General features: G+C 42.1%; 1 protein-coding gene across 1 annotated transcript; it reads left to right on the forward strand.

The window, feature by feature from the left end:
* Nucleotides 1-2,906: 2,906 nt before the first annotated feature.
* On the forward strand, nt 2,907-23,217 carry tnfaip8l3 (tumor necrosis factor, alpha-induced protein 8-like 3). The gene is made up of 2 exons (XM_026163696.2): nt 2,907-3,405; nt 22,113-23,217. Exons 1-2 carry the CDS (start codon nt 3,360-3,362, stop codon nt 22,673-22,675), a joined length of 609 nt encoding a protein of 202 aa, XP_026019481.1. The 5' UTR covers nt 2,907-3,359; the 3' UTR covers nt 22,676-23,217.
* Nucleotides 23,218-24,082: the final 865 nt, after the last annotated feature.

A 24,082-nucleotide genomic window follows, 5' to 3' on the forward strand; every position in this document is an offset into this window, starting at 1 on the left:
ATTACACTAATAGTGTAAATACAGAAGAATTAAGTTGTATCGCCAAGATTTCAACAATAAAATCTGTATAACTGTAGGGTCTTTACCTTACAATATAAAGCGCCTTTTGCCATTATTGTTGTGATTTGGTGCTATATAAGTAAAACTGAATTAACAAAACCTTGCTTTAAATCTCAGAGCTTTACAGTACAGCTATTCTATTTGTTAAAACTTACCAAAATTACCTCTACTACTTTAAAAATTAGACACTTTTGCACAGTTATTACTAGAAATTTTGGATTAAGGTCTGCTTTTTTCCACACTCACAAGTCACAGGCTGGATAAACTTGCACTGTTTTGTTTCCTACAGGCAACTATAATTTTAGATATATGGATTACTTTGTTAGCTCTGTAAACAAAGTATCTTATTAGAAGGTCCAAAAGCCCATTTAGTTTGTTTTTCCTGAAAATAAATTTGAATACTAACTTAGTAATGACGTGCATTTAAAATCGTTGCTAGAGTGCATTATCTCATATCAGTGGTTCGTTTGTCCTGTCCAAAGAAACTCAGATGAATTTATAGTAGTGTATAGTTATAATACTAAAATACCTAATAACTAGATGGCCCCACATTACCAAGATCAAATGTGTGCCAAAGCTGATGAGGTATTCAACATTCCTGAAGCTTAACCAGTGCACACATGCAAAGTCCAGAGAGACAGACCTGTGCTCCAGACTGATCTTTAATTTTTATGTTTTGGTTTCTTGTAAAAGCCAGTTCACTCCTGTAAGCAAGCAATGATAGTGCAGACTCTCTGCTATGCTTTTCAGTCTCAGGGCATGAGAATTGTATGTTTCTATTCACGCTCACACAGCCTACACAGACACTCTCCATTTCACATCGGGTCAAAGGAGTACATAGCTTCAAAGTAGTTCAGCTTGTTGTTGTTACCGGCATTATGTTTTTTCACTGGAATATTGCACAAGAGAGTTGCAATTGCTCTCACACACACACACACAAATGCAAATGCACACAGGGTCAGAGATAATTGAGCCCTTGGCTTTGGAAAGACAGGCTTAATGCCATCTGGTGCCCAGAGTTCATGCTGAGAAACCGTGAGCTCCACACCTGGGAAACGCTAATGCCTGCAACTGTTGTCGGACCACCAACTGCACACCCACCTGCCTCCACACCAACCGCTCTAACTCATTTCACAAAAATTCATTCAAACACGAGGCCCACATTTTACACATTTAACATCAGTGGTCTGTCGGGTTTAGAGACACTTTGTTATCACGTGTATCTCAGATGAGGATTGTCTTTAGACGACTGTTTTATTTCCCGTTTTCAGCTGTGGAAAAAAAGAGTAAGATTAAGTAGTGGGAGGAAGTCATATCAAAACAAGCCCTGATGCTTTAAGAGAGAGAAAGTGCTGTAGTTTCCACTGCATCATTACCAAAAAAAGAATAAGAAAATAAAATAGAAAAAAAAGACTTCTTTTACAGTTAGGTACAGTAGGACATATGATTTTGTGTTTCCACCAAAATGCTCTAGATTCAGGGTACTAACACCACTTTCATGTTCAAGAGGGCCAGTTCAGTGACTTGGATTACCCGAGGCAGTACCTAGCATCTAGTTAGCAGCCTAGCTAGCACCCACAGGTCCCTAAATGTGGCCACAAACTTAACACTGCATAACTTTAAACGTTTAACCTATTTGAATGTTTCCTACCAGCCTGTGAACATGTTATCTCTGTGGTTAAGGTGGACATTGAAATATGGAAATCTACAGGGACTGACGTTTGGTGCCAACCTCCATTGGAAAAACGTCAATTTTCTGTACTTTGTGTTGGCATCCTATTTCAGCTCCACATGTTACAGAGCGGTGTACATCCTGGACAGGTTGCAGTCCATCACAGCAGTGACATTATATCACATGAGGACGGTGAGAGTGAACCAGTACAGAAACAAATCCACTGTCTTAAACACATTTCCAGAGATGATTTGTGGGACACCATGAAACCACAACAGTAGGCCTATGCCACATTCCACTTTGTGGGTTGAAACTGCATAGAGTGCTGACATTTTACTTTTCTTTCAGTTTACTACAGGTTTGAAGCGTCCACCAGCTTTGCAAGCGTACAGCGAATGCTACTTTATAAAGATGGTATAACTATAAACTATTTTCAAGAAAGTTTACTTAAGTTTCTCGATCGAGTTCTTGCCTTTCAGCCTTCCACCGTCTATCTGAAGACAATTATGTGATCTGCTCTTCAAGTGTTATATTGCTGGAATGTTCATGCATTTCAAAGCAGGGAGCACTCTTTAGTGTGTTGCTCAAGGACACACCACATTCAGAACTTCAGAATTAGAGATCAGGAAGTTAAGATGAAAAAAATAAAAAGACAAACAAGGGCAATATGAAAAGAAAGCTGTGAATCCGATTTCTGTCAGAGTGCTTTCAAAAATAACAAGAGCATTGGAAAAAAAAAGCTCTCTGCAGCAAATTGAAAACCAAATAAATTACAGTAAGGAAAGGCGGCAAATAATATTATTCTTTTGATAATGATGGTGAAGTGATTGACACTGAAGTGTGAATCATTGTGGGATCCACAGAAAAATCAGCTTTCCTATTGCACAGAAATGATCCACAACTTTTCACGACTAATCAGTCATTACCTGGTCTGTGACAGTCACAAACCAAAGCCAGTTTAGTTTTGTTGTTGTTTTTTACAACAGCCAGTAACAAGAGGTCATGGGATTTTTACTGCTGGAGATGAATTTCAAGTCGCCGTGAATGAGTCTCTCCCATTGCTCTGCTAAAACACAGGCAGCACTCTTACCCAGAGACAGAGAGAGGGAGGGAGAGAGGAAGAGCGAAAGAGGAAGAGACGGCACTTACAGCATACAGAAAGAGGTAGAGAAAGAGTTTGAGTGGAGAGAGCGTGAAGAGGCTGAGTGTGACAGCACCGAATGAGAGAAGGAAGAGAAGGAGGAGGGACCGAGCGGCAGGGAAAGGGTGGGAGACGCTGAGAGGGGGACGGACTCAGCGAGTGAGGGGAGGGAGCACCAGAGGAGGGGAAAGTAGATGAGAGGGAGAAGTAAAGAGGGAAACTGAGGGAGTCAGGAGAAGAGAGGAGACTAAAAGGAAAGGAGCGCAAAAAAAGGAGGACAGATCAGCAAATAAGCCTAGTAGCATTCCTCTCACAGCTGCAGTGATCCAGGCTGGGAGGGGAACTTTAGCTCACTGGGAGAAATAATAAAAACCAACCAAGAATTTGTGTATATTTTCTCTGAGCTAAGAAACCAGAAGCTACTGTAAAAAAGGAAAGGGAGCAAGAAGAGAGCTTCTGCAGACTCCGAGTGTCCTGCAGGGAAAGATGGATTCAGATTCTGGAGAGCAGAGTGACGGAGACCTCTCTCCAGGTAAGGCCTCAAGACTCTTACAGGTCACCACAGCACTGGTTTCTGGCATGCCCTGCTAACTAGACTTTAAGCAGACCAATCCAGGAGGTCTACAAGCTCTTTCTTCCTTTGTGTTCCAGTAAATTTTCAGCATTTTCCAGCCTTTCTTTACTCTCAACTAAACACATTTAGTGCATCTCAATCCTCTCTGAACCATTTCTCTCACGCGCTCAGTCTGTTTCTAGCGATCAACAGCTTGCCTGTAAATCTGAACCCTTCTTTAGTGCACCCAAATGTAAGAATCGAGTACAGTATTTAAAGCTTTCAAAGATGTGTGACAGGCAAGCAGCCGTGAGCTCGAATGCATGTACAGTGATGCTGGTGGCTGGCAGAGGCTCCCTGAGTGCGTGGAGGAAAGCCGGCTCAGTCACCACCAGGAACAGGCAAGCTCCGACACGTGCAGCCAGTTTGTTCATCAACACGTCCAGCTACAGAGCGAGCCGGAGAGACCACAGACTCCCCGGACGCTGAAATCAGCTCCTTTTCCTCATGAAGCTCGCTGCTGTTTGCTGGAAGTTAGAAGAAAAAAAAAAGATTTATGGTGTCAAAGTACAGGGCAAAGATTTATTGCGCAGAGTTATACATTAAACACACAGGTAGAGGCACAAATGCTCCTTAAAGTGAACTCGCTTATTGGAGATTTCACAGCATCGCATGCACGTGGGCGACTGATTCTGTGGGAGAAAGGAGGGAGATGAAGCATCCTTGTGGAGATATGTTTGAGTTTAGACAGATTGAAATGTGTCTCCAGGAGGGGTTTCTTTGTTTCACAGCAGTGTCAGAATACAGGAACAGTCAAATAGCAGCGAATAAAAGTAAAACTCACGCTGATGCTTGAACTGACTTTATTGCTCTCCTATCGTGGTTTCCTAAAACTAATACTACTAGTAGATCTGCTTTAGGTGTTGGAGGGTTTTATCATTTAATGTTAGATAACGTTGATGGCGTGGGTGTTTGCAGTTTTATTTGAAGTCACAGAGCTCCGTGTGCCTTAATGATGCTCTGCTGAACTCTGGCCATCTGCCTGTCCATCTGGACCATTGTCTGTCTGTCCTCTCATCCATTTGCAAGTGGAGAGGAACCTCAGTGTGAGGGTTAGAGGACTTTATGCATATAATGAGAAAGTGATGACATATTCATATCATCTGCTGACTTTCATAAAAGTCTTTCATATGAAGCGATGCTTTGTGCGTCACAGTTAAGCCAAACCGTAAAGGAAGAGGCTTTATTTCTGTCACTTTGATGTGAAGTGGTCTACAGTGTTTTCCAGAGACTCCAGGTAAAGCATCCTTCAGCATAACATAACCAGGTCTTTGTTACGTCAGAGTAATAAAATCATATAGATTTATCGACCGGACACCAAAAAAACAAAACGTTGTTGCACATGTTGAATCTTCAGGGTGATGCGAGAGCTATATTTTTCCAAAGTCAAGAGAAAAGAAGAGCCTGACTCACACTCATAATGCATCGTGCTTTGTTGCTGTGCTGCAGTGCCTACTCTACCGTGGAAAAATCTGGTTTGGCTCACTTGATAAGGTCAGTGAAAGCTGAGATAACGTATTTGGGAAAACAGGAGTCTTTTGTAACTCTGTTGTACACAAACAAAACCCTTTTCCTTGGATATGTCGGTGAGGGATGTGTGATAAATCTACGCTTTACACATACACATGCATATTTTCAGCAGTGTAAATAGCGAGGTATTATGTTTCAGCTGGCCTTGACCTTTCAACCATCTCCTGTGCCCTTGGGCGGTTAATGGTTGAACTTTTTTTTTTCCAAGAGAGTGATGTTCTAAATTTCTGTGCTGCATTAATTTTACCTCAACGTGCCCTTTCCATGAGCAATTAGTGATAGTTTATTTTCTTCAGTGCCTCTTTGGGCTAACCCAAGAGAACTAGCCTGACATGACCTTGGCACAGGTCATGTCAGGATTGTGCATTCAAGTAATATCTGTGTGTGTTTCTAACATGCAAACTCATAAATAAAACCACATAAAGATAATATCATGACTGAACTATGAGTAGCTTTCTAGTAGTTTGAGCCATGGAAACACTGTTGAAAGGTGGCTGCTAGTAAACAGATAGACAGATAAGTTTGTTACTACCCCCAGGAGAGAGCTGTTTGGTCACCTATCTATAAATCAAACTCAAAATAGTGGCCTTGTGATCCCATGTGTTTTGTGTTTTATATTTATGCCAGGAACAAGAAAATAGTGTACAGGAAGGAGAAAGGTGAGGAAAGCCTGCTAGTTAATTTAGGCAGCAGGACTCACCGCAAACAGCACATGGTGAAGGTGTAGCTACCAGGGCTGTGTGTGCCTTTGCACACTGCTTACCCGAAAACGACGCTGCTGCTCCTGCTGCTTGGTGCCACCACAGTCACCGCTGCTGTCAGCATTTTAAAGAAACACCTCCACCTAGGCACCCACCTGTAGGTCCTTAGCTTTCCAAAGGCAGTAAAGCAGAAAACTACTCCAGCTGGAGGGGGGTGTAGCACACGCTACAATATGTAATTGACTGTGGCTGACTTAGATTTGGCTACGTCATTATATATCATCACTCTATGGAAGGTTAGCTGTGAAAAGGTGCTGTTTCTCTTTGTATTAGCTTCTTACACACAATATAATAGCATTCCTCAGCTTTCTTAATGATTCACTTTCCAATGTTGCACATTATCAGATGGGTTAGCCTAAGTTAGCAAAATTTAGAAAGCCTTAAATGATATTTGATATTTTACTTTTAAGTGAAAACATGCTTTAGACCTGCTGCTTAATGCTTTTACCATTCTTCCCAGTGATGGCGCCTCACGTCTTGAGCCTGAATCCCATTTTGTCTCCTTAAAGACTCAGTTTTTCCACCCTGATAAACTTGTATGTTTTTTAACCCGTACGTAGGGCATCCCACCTCAGCTTTTAGGCTCTTTTTTGCCAACTACATCTATAAATCTATGATTTCTGTGGGCTTAAATAATAATCTGTCTCCATGCTTTCTTATGGGAAGCAAGAAGATTTATGCAGCACATTTTTTGCGTTTACTCATAACACACTCCATGTGATAATTTATGGAAATATTTTAAATAAATAGGCTTAAACTTTTTTTTTTCATTAAAAAAGTAAAAGTTTCACACTATTTAAAGTGTCGCAAAAACATTCTCGAAGATTTTCAGGACGCTTACATGAAGCAAATTTAAATAAGTTCTGCTGAGGAAGATATTTTCTAACATGGGAGAGTTAGGACAGAGCTTCATTACAAAAACTAATATTGTGCTTCATTGTGTTTTTCTGGCTTTGCTACAGCGTTCTGCACACAGAGCACACAGAGCTGTGCTGCAACGACTCTGAAAAAAGGCCATAAAAAACCCAGCTCAAACAGAAAGGATCATATTTTCTTACCCATAATCATCCAGTCATGCACTGAGCATGCCTCTGACCATACCAATATCCACAAACTGATTCACCCAGTCATCCTGTCCCTCCTTTCTGTGGTGGAGCGGGGATGACCACACCTAATTATGAGTCAAAGCAAAGCTGACTGTCAGTACACCTGTTCTCCTGTGTATGTTGCACAATAGGTGCAAAATAGAGGCTAGAAATTTCACTAAACTGTAATGCTTCAGGGCTTTCAGACACTCCTGTTTTCCACTTTGAATTATTTTTTTATATATCACTATATTATATTAAATTACATTACTGTGGCATTATGTTTAGCTATTAACCACGTTCTGTTTTTGGATGATTTATCCTGGTGATGTGATTCTCTCTAACACCATAACTCCATCAGCCCTGTATAGATCTATTTCCAGACATTTGTGTTTACCTTCAAATTCACAGGAAAAGCAGACTTGTTGAAAAGGGGAGCTTTTTGGCTGTTGTAACAACAGCTGTGATATCCATAGGGGCGTGAGGGCCGTTTCTGTGCTTCTATTAAAAACACAAAACTGCAGATGTTGTCTGATGACACAACTGAAATGCGATATTGGGCCAGTAGATTATCCCCGCCATTCATTCACATGTTTGCGCATCAACAAACCTGCTTTATTTTTCCTGTTAACCGCCACTATTCCAAGCTTCTACAAACACTTGAGCTATCTCCGACACATCAGAGCAGACCAGATGCACTCGGCAATGAGAGAAAGGCTTCTGCCTCATGATTGCCATGTTGGCAGACTGGCCACATGCTTTGCACATGTGAGCCAGCCCTGGATACACTGCAACACTCCCAAAGATACGCACAGACATACTGAAAAAAAAGCCTGCGCTCTTCTCGCTCATATCCTTGGTCTCCCAGCACGTGCATCCCTAAACTCTGCATTTAATCTGGCCCACAGATGGAGAGTGCTCACTGCACTACACCCAGCCCTCTGTACACACGCGCATACACACAAACACCCACACTCAAGACACCAGGAGCTGGTTCTGGAAAATTGTAACACGAACTGAGAGAAAAAAAAACACAGGAGCGAAGCCGTAAGTGGAAAAGACGACTCAGGAGAAAATAGTTTTTCCTACAACTGAAGCAAAAGACAAAAAAAAAACCCCTTTGGTCACTATCTGTGTGTGAGTGCACTTCCTCTGTATGCACATGCATGCATGCATGCACTGACACAATAATACCGTGGCATTTCACGGTGTTTGTAGGACATTTGGAAAGAGGATTGTCTCCCCACGGCTGAGCCATTACTGAAACACGGAGTCAGACCGCAGAGGCACTCTGACAGACATTCTGGTCAAAGGCCTCATAGACACACATTCATAAGGAGGAGATGGCTGCGGTTTCACAGGAGGGCCATTCGAAGCAAAGCAAACAGTCAGTAGTGGCGCCTGAAGTGAGAGACGATCTCTTTGGGGAGAGCAGTATGTATTAAATGAAGGCTGGACTGGTGTTTGAGAACCACTGAGCCTGTGCAGATGCCGCCTCTGTGAAGGAGCGTGTGTTGGTTTATTTTCTCACTCGCGTTGACCTAAAATCACAATCTCTGATAGAAAGTGTTCTTTACCTTTACTTTGTGGTTACAAGAGTTTTCTACATTAGTGCCAATAGAACATGATGTCTGGGATTTTCTGACAAAAAAACTAACAAAAAAACCCAAAACTTAACATGCAGATGGTAAAAAGCTAAATACACTTTTCCTCTCTCTCCCACTCCAAAAAAAAAAAAAAAAAGATAGAAAACAATGTGGAGTGGGAGGCAATTACACACACAGCTTTTCACACTTAACTCTAGGAGAACTGAACAAACTGTGCTGATTATAGCATTATAGAGTTGTGGTAGGGAAAAGCACCCGCGTTCATCATATTTCATAACAGTTTAACAGTGTGTCATGTTGATCCTGCTTTCAGAAAACCTTTAAAAACTATTTCTAGTGAGATAGGAGACAGCCGCGCAGACAGAAGTAGCCCTGGCAGCTATGTTGTGGGCGTAGACATTTCACGAGCCTTAATGGTAGCTAAAACTTTACTCTGTGTTATCCCTGGAGGCTGGGATTCGAATTAACTCATGGAATGATTCGGTTTAGGCTCGTAATAAGGAGTCGAAAGAAAAATGCAGTCAATAAAAGTCAGAAACATACGAATGTGAGAAAGAGAGGGAGCGTTGTGAGTCTGCGTGAACCACAGTTATTTCCTGGTCATTAGTTAGTGGTGTGTTGGCAGCCAGGACGGCAGAGGCCCTTTGGCTTCACACTAATGCGCGTCGTGCGCAGAGAGGGAGGGCCCGCAAGGTCAAAGCTCAAAGCATATGCAGTTTCATCACTTCAATCAAAGCAGGAGCAATCTGAAAACTTGAAATCCTGATCTTAATATTCTTTTCTTGACTATTTATGACTCTGTAATAGTTTATTATTATTGATGCTTTATTTCATCTGTCCTCTGGCTGTCCTGTCAGTAGAATGTGTGTGAATATTAGATAGAAAGAGCATTAAAAAAAATCCCCCCTGCGAAGGGGTGTTAATGGGTCAATGAGACAAGTTGTGTAAAGTGCTTTGAGTGCTCAGATAGAGTAGAAAAGTGCTACATAAGAACCAGTCCATTTACAAATTGTCAGAGTCAGTGTTCACAGCATGTTGAGCTGGTCATGTTTGAATCTTGGGCTTGCATTCGCTAAAGGCCGCTAATTGAAGTGGACAGCATACGTCACAATTTTCCAAATTACAAACATCCCTGCGAGGTGACAAAATCAGTGAGGTCATCACATTTTACCAGCAAGTACAGGAAAAGCCTGTGAATAGAAGGATACTGGAGGCCTAGCAGAATTATGTAGTGTTTTTGTAATGAAGAGAGAATAACTGGGAAGGGGGGGACCTAAGCACTGTATAACGGCAGTGACAGACTGAGCTCCTCTGTGAGTGAATCGAAGCTTCTCAGTGCCTCATTTTTATTTTATTTTTTTTACGTGAACTCGAAGTGAGTGAACTAGTAAACAAACCAGGAGGCCAAAGTTCTGGGAAGGGGGGAATTTGGGTGGGCTGTCATGGTCTGGATGATTTTGCATGCGAGTATCTGTGTGTGCGCGCATCTTCTCGAGCACCCGTGTGTCCCTTTGTGAACGATGCCACGGCATGCTGAGACTTGGCCGAGGTCTATGAGAGGAGCGACTCACCCAGGGCCGGAAAACGCTTACTTCCTCGACACTGTAGATGCGCTGAGAAATGGAGAGAGGAGCAGATGAGAAAGACACAAGAGCTTCGTGTGTGTGTGTGTGTGTGTGTGTGTGTGTATGAGACAAAGACACTGCAGCCAGTTCTTAACACAGCTGTACATGGTAGAAGGTGGAAAAGAGAATGAGAGGGGGAGAGGTGTTGTTTCTTTTTTTTGTTTAGCTTTTTTTGGTGTTGTGCGCGGCTATGTCTGACGTTAAGGGATTTTGACAGGAGTTAGGCAGTCAAACTGTGGACATATGATCTCACCTCTTTTTCTTCAACACCCCCGCCTCCTCCATCCTTGCTTCCATCACTCCTCCACACTCCTTTATTTAAGTGACCTGACACATCTGCAGACGGTATAGATTGCTGCGACAGTCTATTTGTTTTGATTTTCTTCTTTCATCCGCAATAATTCAGAGCATTTCTCAAGCAAAGATAGTCAATTTTTCTCTCTTTTTTCGACCATCTTTACCTTAGACTGAAAGGCCTGAAAGATGCATTCCTCTTTTTCTTGCCCTTTGATTCTGTAAAAGGCATAACTTCTTTATTTTAGACGGAAAATGGGAAACTGGGTAACAGAGAGGCTGAATACATCATACTCCCCTGTATTTTATTAGGCCTCAGCCCCACAGTCTATCATTATAGTTAACGCACAAGCCCGCACACACACATTTGTAGCCAGCTGTCGCTGTCAGATTATTCGGTGCACAGAAGCAAATTTGTCATTTCGTTGCGTAGAAATGTGGAGTCTTTTTCTCCATTCAGTCAACATCATCATAATGAGATTTGTCAGCTGGTGATGGTGGCTGAGTACTTTTCCACAGAGGTTACCAGAAAAGGGAAGTGGAGAGGGGAGACAGCCTGCAGTTCCCATACCCAGCTAGCCAGATACCCAGTTCACTGTGGTCTGGTGCTTTACTGTAGTTAAACAATGGCACAAACATGGAAACCATAGCTGGTGGAGAAATTTGCTTTGCAGCAGAGGAAAGGTCAAATGGTTGCAATCTCACAGGACCCCGCAGTCCACGCTGGGTCCTAACAGGATGTCTTGGATGCCACTTCTGATCCTCAGCGGACCAGGAGCTCCTTTGGTCTTCATAACAAGGAGTGACTGTGATGAAAGCCAAGGGCAGAGTAGAAGGTGGGGGTCAAATAGCTGCTATCTCTCACCCTCCCTCTTTTGGGCCACCCATTTTTTGGGGGGTTTTTTTTGTGACAGGACATCAAGCGGCGCATTAATCAATCAGACATCTTCTGCAAATGCTTCATTTCGCCCAATCTCTTTGGTTCAGCTCTACAGGGACGTGGCCATTAAAACTAAGAGACAGAGAGAGACAAAGAAAGAGATGAAGAATGGAGCATTAAATAAGGCTGCACGGCTGCCAAAGGCAATCTGTTCTTGTGTCCCTCATGAATCAGAGAGCCCTCCTAAGTGCTTTTCCCTGGACCCTTCATCACAGTGGACATTTAAACCAGTCCCAGGATAAACACACTTATAGTCTCAAACTCTGTTGCAAGCCTCTTCATTACAGCTACATTAACATCAGTCCACCCCCCCCCCCCCCCCCCCCTTCCACCCCCTTTTATTTAGAAATGGCCTTTAAAGCTTTTCCTGGTTGATATTCATCCATTATGCTGTGAGTAACGCTGAGTGAAACCATTTCTGAATAACGCACAGAGGACTCCTAACTTCAGAGGCCAGTTAGCTTCTATTTTCCAGCTTCATTAAGAGCGTTTTTATGCCTCGTTTCTTTTTTTTTCATTCCACAATTTCCTTTGACTTAAAACTATTTGATTGCAAAGCCACCAAAGAAAAAGTCTGAGAATGGTTTATTTTTAAGCTCCTCAGAGCACAAAATAATTTGATAATGACCTCACCGATCTTATAGTTTCTGTATGCTCTGAAACAAACTATTGATCCAACCTGCTGTTCAGCCACACTGAAGGAAAAACGTGGTTTTTTTTCTTTTTCTGTAGCTGTACAACTGAATATACAAAATGCTTTGGAGCACACACACTAAAAATATAATAATCATGCACATATGCAGCGTGACGTCAGCTGATTTTTCTTTTCTAACATAAATATATCACAAAGCAGCTGTGATTCAGCGGTTTCTGATTATTGATTATTTTCCTGCAGCACTTGAAATGCGATAAAATGAGATTCCTATTTCATCTCCCCACCCTTCCACACATATATTATATATATATGTTAAGCCTGAGGCAGCAAGATCCCTTCCAATACAGAAGCCAACACAGATCAGTGATACCAGACATGATATTTATTAGGTCAGAATTAGCATGACAAACATTAGCTTGCATGGAGGTGGGTCGGCAAAGAGGCTTGCAGGGGCAGAAGCAACTGTGTGAGCAGGCCAAAGCCAGTTTTTATAAAGTGCACCCCACGTGTTATCTGTTGAGCCATCAGATGAGCTGTTATGAGTCGCTGTACGGGCATACCAGGCTGAGCTTGATTCCATGACCTGCCTCGGCTAATGCTAAATGCTCAGATACTGGCTCACACTCATACGCTGTTATCTGCACTGAGAATATATGCTGATCATCAAGTTGAGTCAAAATCAATCCATCAAAGGAAAGCACATAATAAGTGTGCTGTGGCATCAGACCATATATTTTTACTTTTGTTAATACAGGCTGACTGAATATGTACTTTTTCTTTACACTTAACTGAAAATGCTTATCAGAAATCACACACTGCAGGCTATATTTATTAATATTGCAGGCTCGGTGAAAACAGTCACAGGATCAGTTTGTTTGCTTTCTTAGTCAGTTCTCCAATTTGTGATGTTTCCATCACATGCACTGACCTTTATCTCACTAGTACTCGTGTGTAACCTTTGTGGTGATGCAGTCACTTTTGTGCCTCGTATTATCCATAGCATCCATAAAAAGCGGAGACAGGTAACATCTGCACAAAGCATTAACAAAGAGCAGCTTTTCATTTGTCTTGTTTGTCATATTTTTGCACAATGTTAGCAGTATTAAAAGCCTAAATCCGGACGTATTTTTTGCCATTACGCTCATTAAAGCGTGAGCTGTAACCTACAGCATACCCTTCGGTTTCAGCCACACACACTACATTTATACTTTAAGCTCCATAACCCTACTTTGCACAAATGAAAGTCATTAAAGTATTAAAGCTGAGTTATTTATTAACCATAAACTTCTGAATGCCACTCTACATCCTGAGCAGCTGTTAAAGGCACAGTGACTGACCTCTTTCAGCACCAGACTGCCCTTTGGAAACTGGCTCAGAGTCAGATTTTACATGTCATGAATAATGCACATCATTGTGCTTCACTCCACTGAATCGCACTGTTTTTCTCTCTGTGCAGAAATCATAGCTTTCTCAAGTTTTATCAGATGAGAAACAAACACATACATTGCAACAGACAGAGTGTGCAGGGGCGCTATGTTTGAGTCATCTTCTGAGGAGCGTTGTGGGAGTCCAAAAAACGCCTATGCAGAGACTTTTGCAGGTCCAGGGCGAGTGGAGGAGGAACATGAAATGACAAAAATTGGTTCCCATTCGACAACTCCTTCCTTATGTACAAAGGCATCGTGATGTGTCTTTATGCAGCCGTTATCTACACGGCAGTATATTAGTGCAACAGCGAGTCTGACAAACAGCAGCTCAACAAGTCAGAAGCCTCGAGACTGACAGTGGAAAATAAATATGTCCCTCCTCCAGCTCCTCTGTCGAGGTACCAGCTGGCACAGTCCACCGGCCTCTTGGGCTCGCTTAACATCAACCCTGTAGGCTATTAAAACCCCCTTTAAGATCACTGAATGACCCACTCCTTTGTTTTCCTAAAGCCTTGTAAATGCAGCCAGAGAGAGTCTCACTGCAAATCCTTATTGGGAACCAAAAGCAAACGAAAAGGCCAAGGCAAAAGAAGTGGAAGTCAAGCTGCCACCCTTGTTTACTTCTGCTGCGTGAGGAGCGTTCTCCCTGACATTTTCCTGGTATTGATACATCGTTGGTGCCTTTTTTGTGCTCCGAAATGGCATCGCTGATGGATGGCAGACTTTATTACCGAAGGCTTTCCCCAGATATTTTACAGCAGAAAGAAATGATGTAACTTTTTCCAGTGAAATTCATTTTATTTATGTGCATTTGTCACATAAATAGAAAATAGAAACCATATACAGCTACTATATGTCATATATGTGAATCATCATATATAGCACAGTAATGTGCAATTGGTCTTATAATGTGTCCAGGGAGCATATGAGTCGTTTAGATGTGGTAGCTAGGAATGTGTGTGTCAGTCTCTTTCCATCTAGCTGTAAAGCTATCATCACCCCAGTTAATTAGTGGTCAAAGTTGGTCTGCACATATACATCTTTTAGTTGTTACATTCCATTCCATTTTTATTTGTTGGCATTCAGAGTGCAGTCTATCAAATTTGGGCTTTTTTCCCCTTCTCAGTATTTTATATATGCTACGTAAACCCATTCTGTAGACAGTTTTTGTGATATTGGTCATAAAAAAATGCATCCACATTTTCATTCATCACATGTATCTTACTCCTGAAATCCAGACACCTTCCTATATCCTTTCTCAGATATTGGTTGATCCGATTGCGTTTGGCACCATATGCCACTGATATTGCTTTGCTATTTGATTAACTTTGAATCTCACTGAACAGGCTTGGTCTTTCCTGCAGGCACATATTTGAAGAGGAAAGTTTGAACACTTAGATTCTGCACAGTAACTCAGTTTCTCTGTGATTCTCATCATCCTTAAAAGGAGGCATCTAAATCCATAAAATACATCATCGTGTCATCCGTGCAAGGGCTAATTCTATGATCCCTGTTCCTTACAGCTACTCCCCTCAGCTCCCCGTCCTGGCAGATAGCTTGGGCCAGTGGTTTGATATAAATAGGACTAACAAAACATTCCCATCTCCTTCCTGTTTGTAACACATATCTCTGATAAGGAGCCACTTACCTTTACCTTTGCAATATGATCCTGATACATTGCTTTGATGCAACATTATATATTCAGTAAAACCAGATGTTTTATATAAAAAGAATCTCAATTAATTCTGACACTGGTCAGTAGCTGTCTTATTAAAAAAAAGTCATATAAAGTAAAATTTGACTTTGTGCAACTCCTGCAGAAGTCCATTTTTATATAACACATGAGGCAAAAGGGTATTTACACTGTACTTCTGTTCTCCTATAAAGAAAATACCTGAAAAGGAAAAATGTCTGGAAAATTATTGCACTTGCAGAGTGCAATAATCCTGGAAACCACTCATTTCAAAGAGGCATACAATACATAGCTGCTGGTGAATAGAAAATTGGTTGCAGATGGAAAGTCACCGTATACCAGGAGGTTTTTGGTGATGCTGTAAACAGGCAACAAGGAAGCTTTGCAGAGCTAAACTGTGTTTTTGTTTGCTTTGGACCTTTTTTGCATCTCAGAGCTAGGTTGTGTGTCAGTAGTATTTACTGTTTGCAACAGGTGCTATACACACATTTATATAGTGCTTTTCCAGTGTTATTTACATATATACACACACACACACACACACACACACACACACACATACAGGACTTTATTCTATGTTATCTAATTGAAATTCATCTATTTCTCTGAATGTTTTTCATTCCTATTCTTTTGCTTTTTTGTTGTCACATGTTCATCATATGCTGATATCCATCTTCACTGGAAATAATTTGTATGCTCACCTGTGTCTGTTGCATAAACACTAAGTCATGTGCTGTTAGTGTATCAGTGGCTAGCTGGCTTTAAAAAAAAACAAAAAAAACCCTGCACCTGTGCTGAGAATGTGACCTGGTTTGTTGTCGTTAGTAACCCCGCACGGGGATGCGCTTATCAAGTATTATGTTTCCTTGTGTGAGCGGGTCTGTGCGCCTGTATCACTCACGTTGTGGGTACATTAATGTCACGTTATAGAGCCCTGCCTGCCTTTTAAGCACAAAAAGCAAGTACTCCGTGCATCAGTTATCGCAGTTTAGACCAAAGACGAAGTTAATGTTGGGGTTAGAAAAATAGTTTAGTAAGGCTAAGACCCCAAGGAAATGATTTTAGGTCATTATAATGTTTTTGGAAGAGGAAATAGAATTATTGTGTGTGTGTGAGTGTGCATGTAGTCACCTGACAGGATCAAGATCCTGAGTATTCAGAAACTCTGAATGTTTCAGACTAATAACACTCTAATGGCTGCACCAAATGACTCATAGCTCTCTGAAAACAGTCCAGACAATATAAAAAAAAGCAAAACTACTAAGACAGCTCCACTTAGGAAGCCTTTATTTAGAACAACCTCTTTCCCTTTAGGTCAGTTACATCTTCGATTATGTCTGTAAACAGGAAGTATTTCTTCAGATTGTCATGAAGCTTTTTTTCCTGGTCAAAGGACAGACACAAAATATACACGTACTGTATCCAGACTCACACAGAGCCGCCTCATATTTGTGTGTTCCACACTTCCGGATGTAAAGTGCCTCCAGTGTTGACTCGGTAAAGGCCAGCCAGCTATTGTCAGTCTTAGTTGCTGGCTCTGCTAATGGCTCATTCTTCTGATTAGTCTGGAACAAGACCAACACAAGCCTTTTCCATCCCCACCGCCTCACAGCTGGGTGTGCTACAGAAAATGTCCAGATTAGCAAATCTTGCATCCAGTGTTGAGCTTTAGCACGTTACACAAATAGAAGCAGCTCACTTTTCATCCAAAGAAAACATATATTTTCTTGGATTGTCAGCATTCAATGAGCAGTGATTCCCTTTAAAGTGGGACAGTTTAAAGAATGCAACAGCTGAAACAAAGTTGACTGCACATTTTTATAAGAATGCACTGTTTGGTATTAACCATCCTTTCACTATTGCTGACTCATTCCTAGTCTGTATAATGTCTGCTTATTATATCCTCACGCTGGAGCAGCATCTCAATCCATCACTCCAGCCTCCTTCATTTAAAAAGCTTCAGGGTCAGTATGGAGAGAAGGACTAACTCATGCTCATTATATATGGACATATCTGTTCACTAGAGCCAGTGGCTCCATAGTGTGGTGGTTTAAACATGTGCTTAACAAGCAAAAGATTGCCCACTTGGTCCTGAGAGGATACACAGATCCCTTAGGGGTTGCACCAGGAAGGCGATCTGTCATAAAAATCTGCAGAATTAAATATTACAGCGCTACCTGCTGCAGTCACCTCTTCCTCGGACTGCCCGAAAGCAGCTAGCTGTTTGCAAGAGCCATGACATTTGCCCTTTTCAGGTTGTGAAACATAAGGCTACAGCTTCACTTCACACAGGGACCGTTAAACTGACAAATAAATATTTTTCCATCTCGGTTGCTTGATGTAAGTGTCTCTGGCTGCAATCAAAATAATTTCGTCCAGATGGATCTTTTTTTTTTTTTTCACTCCAACACCTTGAGCAGGGCAGGTTTGGCCGGTCTCCATGATCCACAGTGGATGTATATTCTGATGCAGTGCAGCTGAAACTGTTGACTCAGGCCTCGGAAAACACCAGGCGGAACAAAGAGAGACTGTCTAGTCAACAGCCGTGGCCAGAGAGCAGCAAGCACCTTACTAATCCTGATGTTAAAAGTAAACTTCACCAGCTCCCAAAACATGCTTATGTAACCTCTCTGATGGGCTTCTGCGACTGGCCCCGCGTTAGCGGTTTAGCTCCGCTCCCTGTTTGTGTTCAGCAGCAAATTCAGAGCAACCGCTTTGCTTAGTAAAAACTTTTACAGCAGAGAGTGATGCAAAGGAAATAATGAGCAGGTAGGAGAAGAAGTGCCAGTGCTGGAGAAAGTTAGCATGCAGTTTTTTTTCTGGCCATGTCTCCTCTGACAGCTTGCACTATTCCTTAACTTATTCTGACACTGTGGTTCATGCATGTCACTCAGCACAGCCTCTGGGTGACAGGCTGTACGTGTGTGTGTGTGTGTGTGTGTGTGTGTGTGTGTGTGTGTGTGTGTGTGTGTGTGTGTGTGTGTGTGTGTACTTGTTTGTGTGTGTGTGTACTTGTTTGTGTGTGTGTGTGTGTGTGTGTGTGTGTGTGTGTGTGTGTGTGTGTGTGAGAAAGAAAGCTTGGACTTCTCACTGTCTTCTTGTTCACTCCCATAATGATCCACCCTCACTTACTCTCTATGTGCTAAAATCTCCAGTCAGTATCTGAACCACCCACCTCCTTTACCAGCACTCTGACTCACACCTCAAGCGGCCTCATGTCCAGTCTTCTCAGTAATTTCCCCCCGCCCCTTCCACCACACTCCTTCATTTTTGCTTACATTCTTCATCACTGCGGGATGCGCAACCAGACTTGAGACAGGGGTCAAGGCGAGTGAGTCGATAGCCACCTGCTGTTGCTCAAAAAAGAGGCTCCAGCCTGCGTGTTGAGGAGTGGCAGGAGAATAATTAGTCTGCTTTTAGCTCTGCAGAGAAAAAAAAGAAAAGAAAAAAGAAAGTGAGAAAGTGTCCAGTCAATTCCAGCTCAATAAATCTTTTGGCATAATCACAGCAGATGTTTTTTTTTTATTTTTGTTTGCATCTTTTTTTAAATTTAATTTAGAAATGGAGTCACTCGCACATACTGGTGGGATCCAAATCCAAGTCGCCCGCACCGCCATCGGTCTGACAAGGCCGGCTTTATGGAGCAAGCTGTCACCTTTATCAGTGTGCCAGGGTTTCAGAAATCTATCCAGTTGGGTTTCTGAATATCAGAGGCTCGCTGGAACAAAGAGCTGCTTCAGAGGAACAGGAAATGACTGTGACAAAGAGAGTCTGTTGATGAGAGGCACAGACACAGATCTGCCTAATCACAACCAGTCATATGTATATTATGGTGTGACTATTCAAATATCATGGAAACTATCGTGCAGCTGCTCAAATGTTTGTGTCCATGATACTCAGTTATTTCCTAGGTGGTTTCTTGGAAGTCTTTTAAGTGGGTTGTTTATGAAGTTGTTGGAGTTCTATTGTCGCTTGTCTGTGGCCTCTATGGTAAAGAGAGGGTAGATGGCCATCTTTAATAAATGGAAAATGTAGCAGCCCTTTTTTTTTGACAAGCAAATGTTTAGGAATTTTGCTCTGTACACACAGTGTGGTCCCACCACAAGCAAGGAAAACGACATACAGTACATTTATCAGTAGGAAAAGCTGTGAAACTTGTGAAAGCACAGTGAAAAGTCAAAAAATTAATGTCCTGCTTTACAGGCCCATCCAACTGGTCTGATTGGAGTCCTCGCCTCTTCTGGCCCCCAGGCCTTATGTTTGACACCCCTGCTTTAACACCCATAAAGCAAAGCAGCTGTGATTTTTATGATAAGTGATTTTTTTAGGCTTTACTCTCACCACACTCCTCTTTAGTTATTGTTTCAATATTGTAGTCCATCTTAGGTTAAAAGCTTAGGTAAACCTGCTGTTAGCTGTGCAGCACCAAACAGCAGGCAAACATACTGGAAAGCAACGTGGAGCATTTAGCTGCTAACAAGCCATGTGTTTCCCCGAGCAAATGGTAGGAAGCAAACGGCAATATTAAATTTGCTAAATTGCCAGAAACCAATCTTGACGTTGTCCCACAAACAACTGTTAGTTTACCAGCACCTCCATACTGTCAGGTTTATGTGGGGATAATTCATCAAAGCTATGTTCACAGCTTATTTATGCCACGCCAAACTGGACAAAAAAAGAAAAGAAAATCGGGACATATCAATCCATCATGAAATATTGCACGCTTCCAAAATCTGAAAGAGTAGGATATATGCCATGCGACTCACTTCCTCGGAGACCACAAGTGAAACGAGTGTTTTCATAGTAATTACAGTCAGGATGACACACTTATCCCTGTTCCCAGTAAAAATCTGCCTTCGTGCTGAACTGAACTCATAGAAATACCAGAAATATTGACACCTCGTGATTTAAATAGCACTGGGAACTTCTGTGTCCTCATGCTCACCCACCACACGTTTGTCAAATGCACAATAGGTCTCGCCCCCGCTCTTCTGAGGCTCTACAAAGAAGAGGTGAAAAGAGACATCAGATTTTTTTTTTTAATGCGATGGGGGAAAGGACTGTAGACAAAGACATCTGCTGTTAAATGTCATGGTGGGCTAATTATATATACATGAAATGTCATTTAGCTGCAGACCAACACAGGAAATGTCACTTCTGTACATTCACATGAAATGCCACTGATTAGGTTTTCCCAATTGTTGCCCACCCCACCCCACCCCCACTTCCCCCAAATTCAAACACCTCCTTTGTATTGAAATAACAAACAACCGGATGATGTGACAATGCTGTGAATTCTAAACAGTCACATACAGGAGCTGTGTGCTTAAATAAAATTATAATGACAACTAAGCAGGTGTTCCTCTTCGAATATGGGCTCATCTGTTGCTCTGCGCTAAGCCCACTGGGCAATGGCACACTCATCCTCACTTTTTTTACCCTCTCTCTCCCACTCTGGACGTAGATGTGGAGGAGGGAGCGGTTGACAACGTGCCCAGGGAACAGGGGGTGGGGTGGGGGGTAGTGAAGCCTCTTTGCTTGGCTTTAATCATAATAGGAGTTATCTGGTGTGTAATTTGAAGCTGGGTGGCACCTAAATAAAACCCCTTTCCATCCTCCCACTCCTCACATTCACACACAGACACGTGTTTGGCTGCTCGCATTGCTTCATGAGGACACAAGGAGCCTTTGATGTTCGCTCTGAGATAAACTGTGGCTGCAACAGGACGCAGACTAACAAATGTGATCAATCTGGACTTGTAAAAGGAAAGTGTGTGAAAAGGAATCTTATCTATCTTCAGCTGTTTGAAGTTTTCCAGGGAAGACAGTCATTCCTCCCATAGCCAGCTCGCTAAACCACTGCCAGCTCCAGGAAAGCCACCGCCCTGCTGCAGAATGTAGATGCATCTCAATTTATCCCTCGTTCACTTCTTCAGCCTGTCGTCTGTACCTTTTTTTTTTGCCCATGACACAAAATACAATCTTGTTTATAAAAAAAAAACAGAGTCGTATATCTGAATAGACTGATTTATTCGACTTGACCTTTCATCCCAAGAGGAACTTTCAGCATTGCCATGTCATCATATCTACTCACATAAAACTGTTACCAGTTTTCTTGTAACAAAAAAAGGAAAAATAAAACCTACGAAATTTCTGCAGTGTCATGTCATGAAACGAGCAACTTGCAAAAGCCCGCTCGTCCAGATGGATTTCAGCTGTTATGTACATGTAAACATGTAAGAGTGTGTAAACAATGACTAATGTGTGCATCATTTATTTATTTTATTTCTCTTTCATCTCCCACCTTCCCACCTGGTCATGGCAGATGACCGCCCCTCCCTTAGCCTAGTTCTCCTGGAGGTTTCTTCCTGTCAAAAGGGAGTTTTTCCTTCCCACTGTCGCACACTGCATCTTCATAAGAGGTCTTTTGATTTTCAGAATATTGATGTTGATGTGTTAAGGAATAAACATATATTCTTAGTGCTTATTTGCTATTTATATTGTTTTATGTATTTTAATAAGAGAGGGCCAACTTTGAGTGTAAACTAGGCTGACAGGAAACTGCATTTGCAGAGCATATGAGGTACAGACAGAAAGTGAAACTAAGCAGAGTGTTCGAAACTTAGAGTGTGTGACGTGCTACAGAAGTATATAAACAACCATGCGGCTATTGCTGCTTTCAGACCTGAGCTTGTGTGTTCGTGTAAAATAAAGATAATTTTTTGAGTTAGACCACTTTGAGCCTTGAGTTTTTCTTGGCCGCCAAAAGAATACAAAGAACTGAATTTAATAGCTGTTATCCTATATTCTAAAGAGCTTTGAGTCGACTCTTGTTGTGATTTTGCGCAACAAATATTTCTCACCTCTGAAAGGTGCAGCACACATTAAAGTTTTTAACTCATTTGTAAACCTTCTTATTTTGGATTGGTCATCACGAAGTGCAATATATGCTGCAGATTAAACTCACATGTCTTTTCTTTTCTTCTCCTTTTCGTTTCTCTTCCTTCAGGGCAGGAGAGCTTCAACTCCCGTTCCCTGGCTCTGCAGGCCCAGAAGAAGATCCTGAGTAAGATGGCCACCATGGTGGTGGCTAACATGCTGACGGATGATACCAGCAGTGAGATCTTGGACGAGCTCTACAAGGCGAGTCGGGAGTTCACCAAGAGCAAGAAGGAGGCCCACAAGATCATCAAGGACGTCATCAAGATTGCTCTGAAGATTGGCATCTTATACCGTAACCACCAGTTCAGCCCAGATGAGCTGGACACAGTGGAGCGCTTCAAGAAGAAGATGAACCAGGCAGCCATGACGGCGGTGTCGTTCTACGAGGTGGAGTACACCTTTGACCGGAATATTCTGTCAGAGCTTCTGCTAGAGTGCAGGGACCTGCTTCACGCCTTGGTCGAGCAGCACCTGACCGCACGTTCACATGCCCGCATCGATCACGTTTTCAACCATTTTGCCCACGGGGAGTTCCTGGCCGAGCTGTACGGAGACGGAGAGGAGTACAGACTCTCTCTGAGGAAGATCTGCAATGGCATCAACAAACTGCTGGACGAAGGAACGCTTTAACCTCTTGCACTTGACCCCTTTCACCTCAAGCTCTTTCTCCCTTTGCTCCTTTGTATGTCCTTTTCACTTGACTGCCACATCCTCTTATTGCTCTCGTCTTCCTGTTTCTTCCGCATCGATTTCCACGGAGGTTGTTGTAACATCCTGCTGTTGTGATTCAATGAGGGATTTTTTTTTTGGACTGTCTTTACACTCAGTGGAATCCTTTCTGCACGCTAAGACAGCCTGTTTCACATTGTATGCATTTTACATCCTCTTTGTGTGCAAAAGTGTACTGTACCAATGGCCAAAAAAAAACTTGCAGTAGGTATATTTGGATATGGAAGATAATCAGTTGTAGTAATCAGTCTTTCTATGTGTGGTTGCATGTGTGCGTGTATGAGAGGATGGCTGCGTGTGCTTGTATGGGATCCGCTTGAATAACGTTGTGTAGTGTTTGTACATAAGACCAATAATGACCTGGTATGTATTATGTATCTGTGTCAATCTTCTCAACAAGGGTGTAACACGTGTTCTTTATTAAAGATTTCTTTAAATCATTATTTTGCATTTTTTCCTGACAACAAAAGCTCCACATGGGCTGGGAAAGCTTTTAGGAAACAAGAGTTTGTTCCTTCGTGTTGGCAGTCATAACGCTAATTTTCTCCCGTGACTCATGTTGTAGTCAACTGAAAAAGGAAAACAATGATTTGCTTAATTGCTAACCAGTTACTCTCTTTTAAACTAGAATAGGTCTTTTAAGGGGAAGTATATGGGGGGACTTTCTTGTCCATTTGACCCAGATGCATGCCAGACATAAATCTGCACATGTTTTGAAATGTCCAGAGAATTCAGTGATTTGTTATTTCTGGTTCATTAGATGCCCTCTGCCTCTGTTCTGCTCCCCAGGCCAGGAAAACATATTACTGGTGGTTTGGTGTGACTCCAGCAGCGTAACTCTGGCAGCCAGTAGAGAAGAAGTCCAGTTTTATGTCTGTGTTCTCTTACAGAAAACACAGAACAAGAAGACCACCCACCCAATGTTCACCCGTTTGCACTCACTCTCAGTCAGATCCAGACGTCGAAATACTCATGCAGCTATTGTTACTGGATACTTAATTTCATGTCATTCACCATAAACTTCCATTACATCTATAAATCTTTGTTCTTCTAATTCCCGACCATTGCACAAAACCTCCAGCTGTTTCCAGATTCTTAAATCAAACAGTCTGGATATGAGACCGGGAAAAAAAAGTGGACGCATAATTTATAATGTTGACTAGTTTGAATTAAAGAACTGCTACAGGAAAAAAAAGACCGCACACACGTACGCGCACGTGCGCCTCTCCTCTACTTTTTTGTGGATTTCCTTCCATTGGCCATAGAGGCCGATTTATAATAATCAGTCATCTCATGTAACTCTCTGTT

This window comes from Astatotilapia calliptera, chromosome 1, assembly GCF_964374335.1.
Source record: "Astatotilapia calliptera chromosome 1, fAstCal68.1, whole genome shotgun sequence".
NCBI lineage: Eukaryota > Metazoa > Chordata > Actinopteri > Cichliformes > Cichlidae > Astatotilapia > Astatotilapia calliptera.

Bases quoted from the DNA above. Each gene is read 5' to 3' on its own strand.
- tnfaip8l3 (XM_026163696.2), top strand. From the start codon at position 3,360: ATGGATTCAGATTCTGGAGAGCAGAGTGACGGAGACCTCTCTCCAG. The intron at 3,406-22,112 runs GTAAGGCCTCAA...CTCTTCCTTCAG, and splicing joins TGACGGAGACCTCTCTCCAG to GGCAGGAGAGCTTCAACTCC.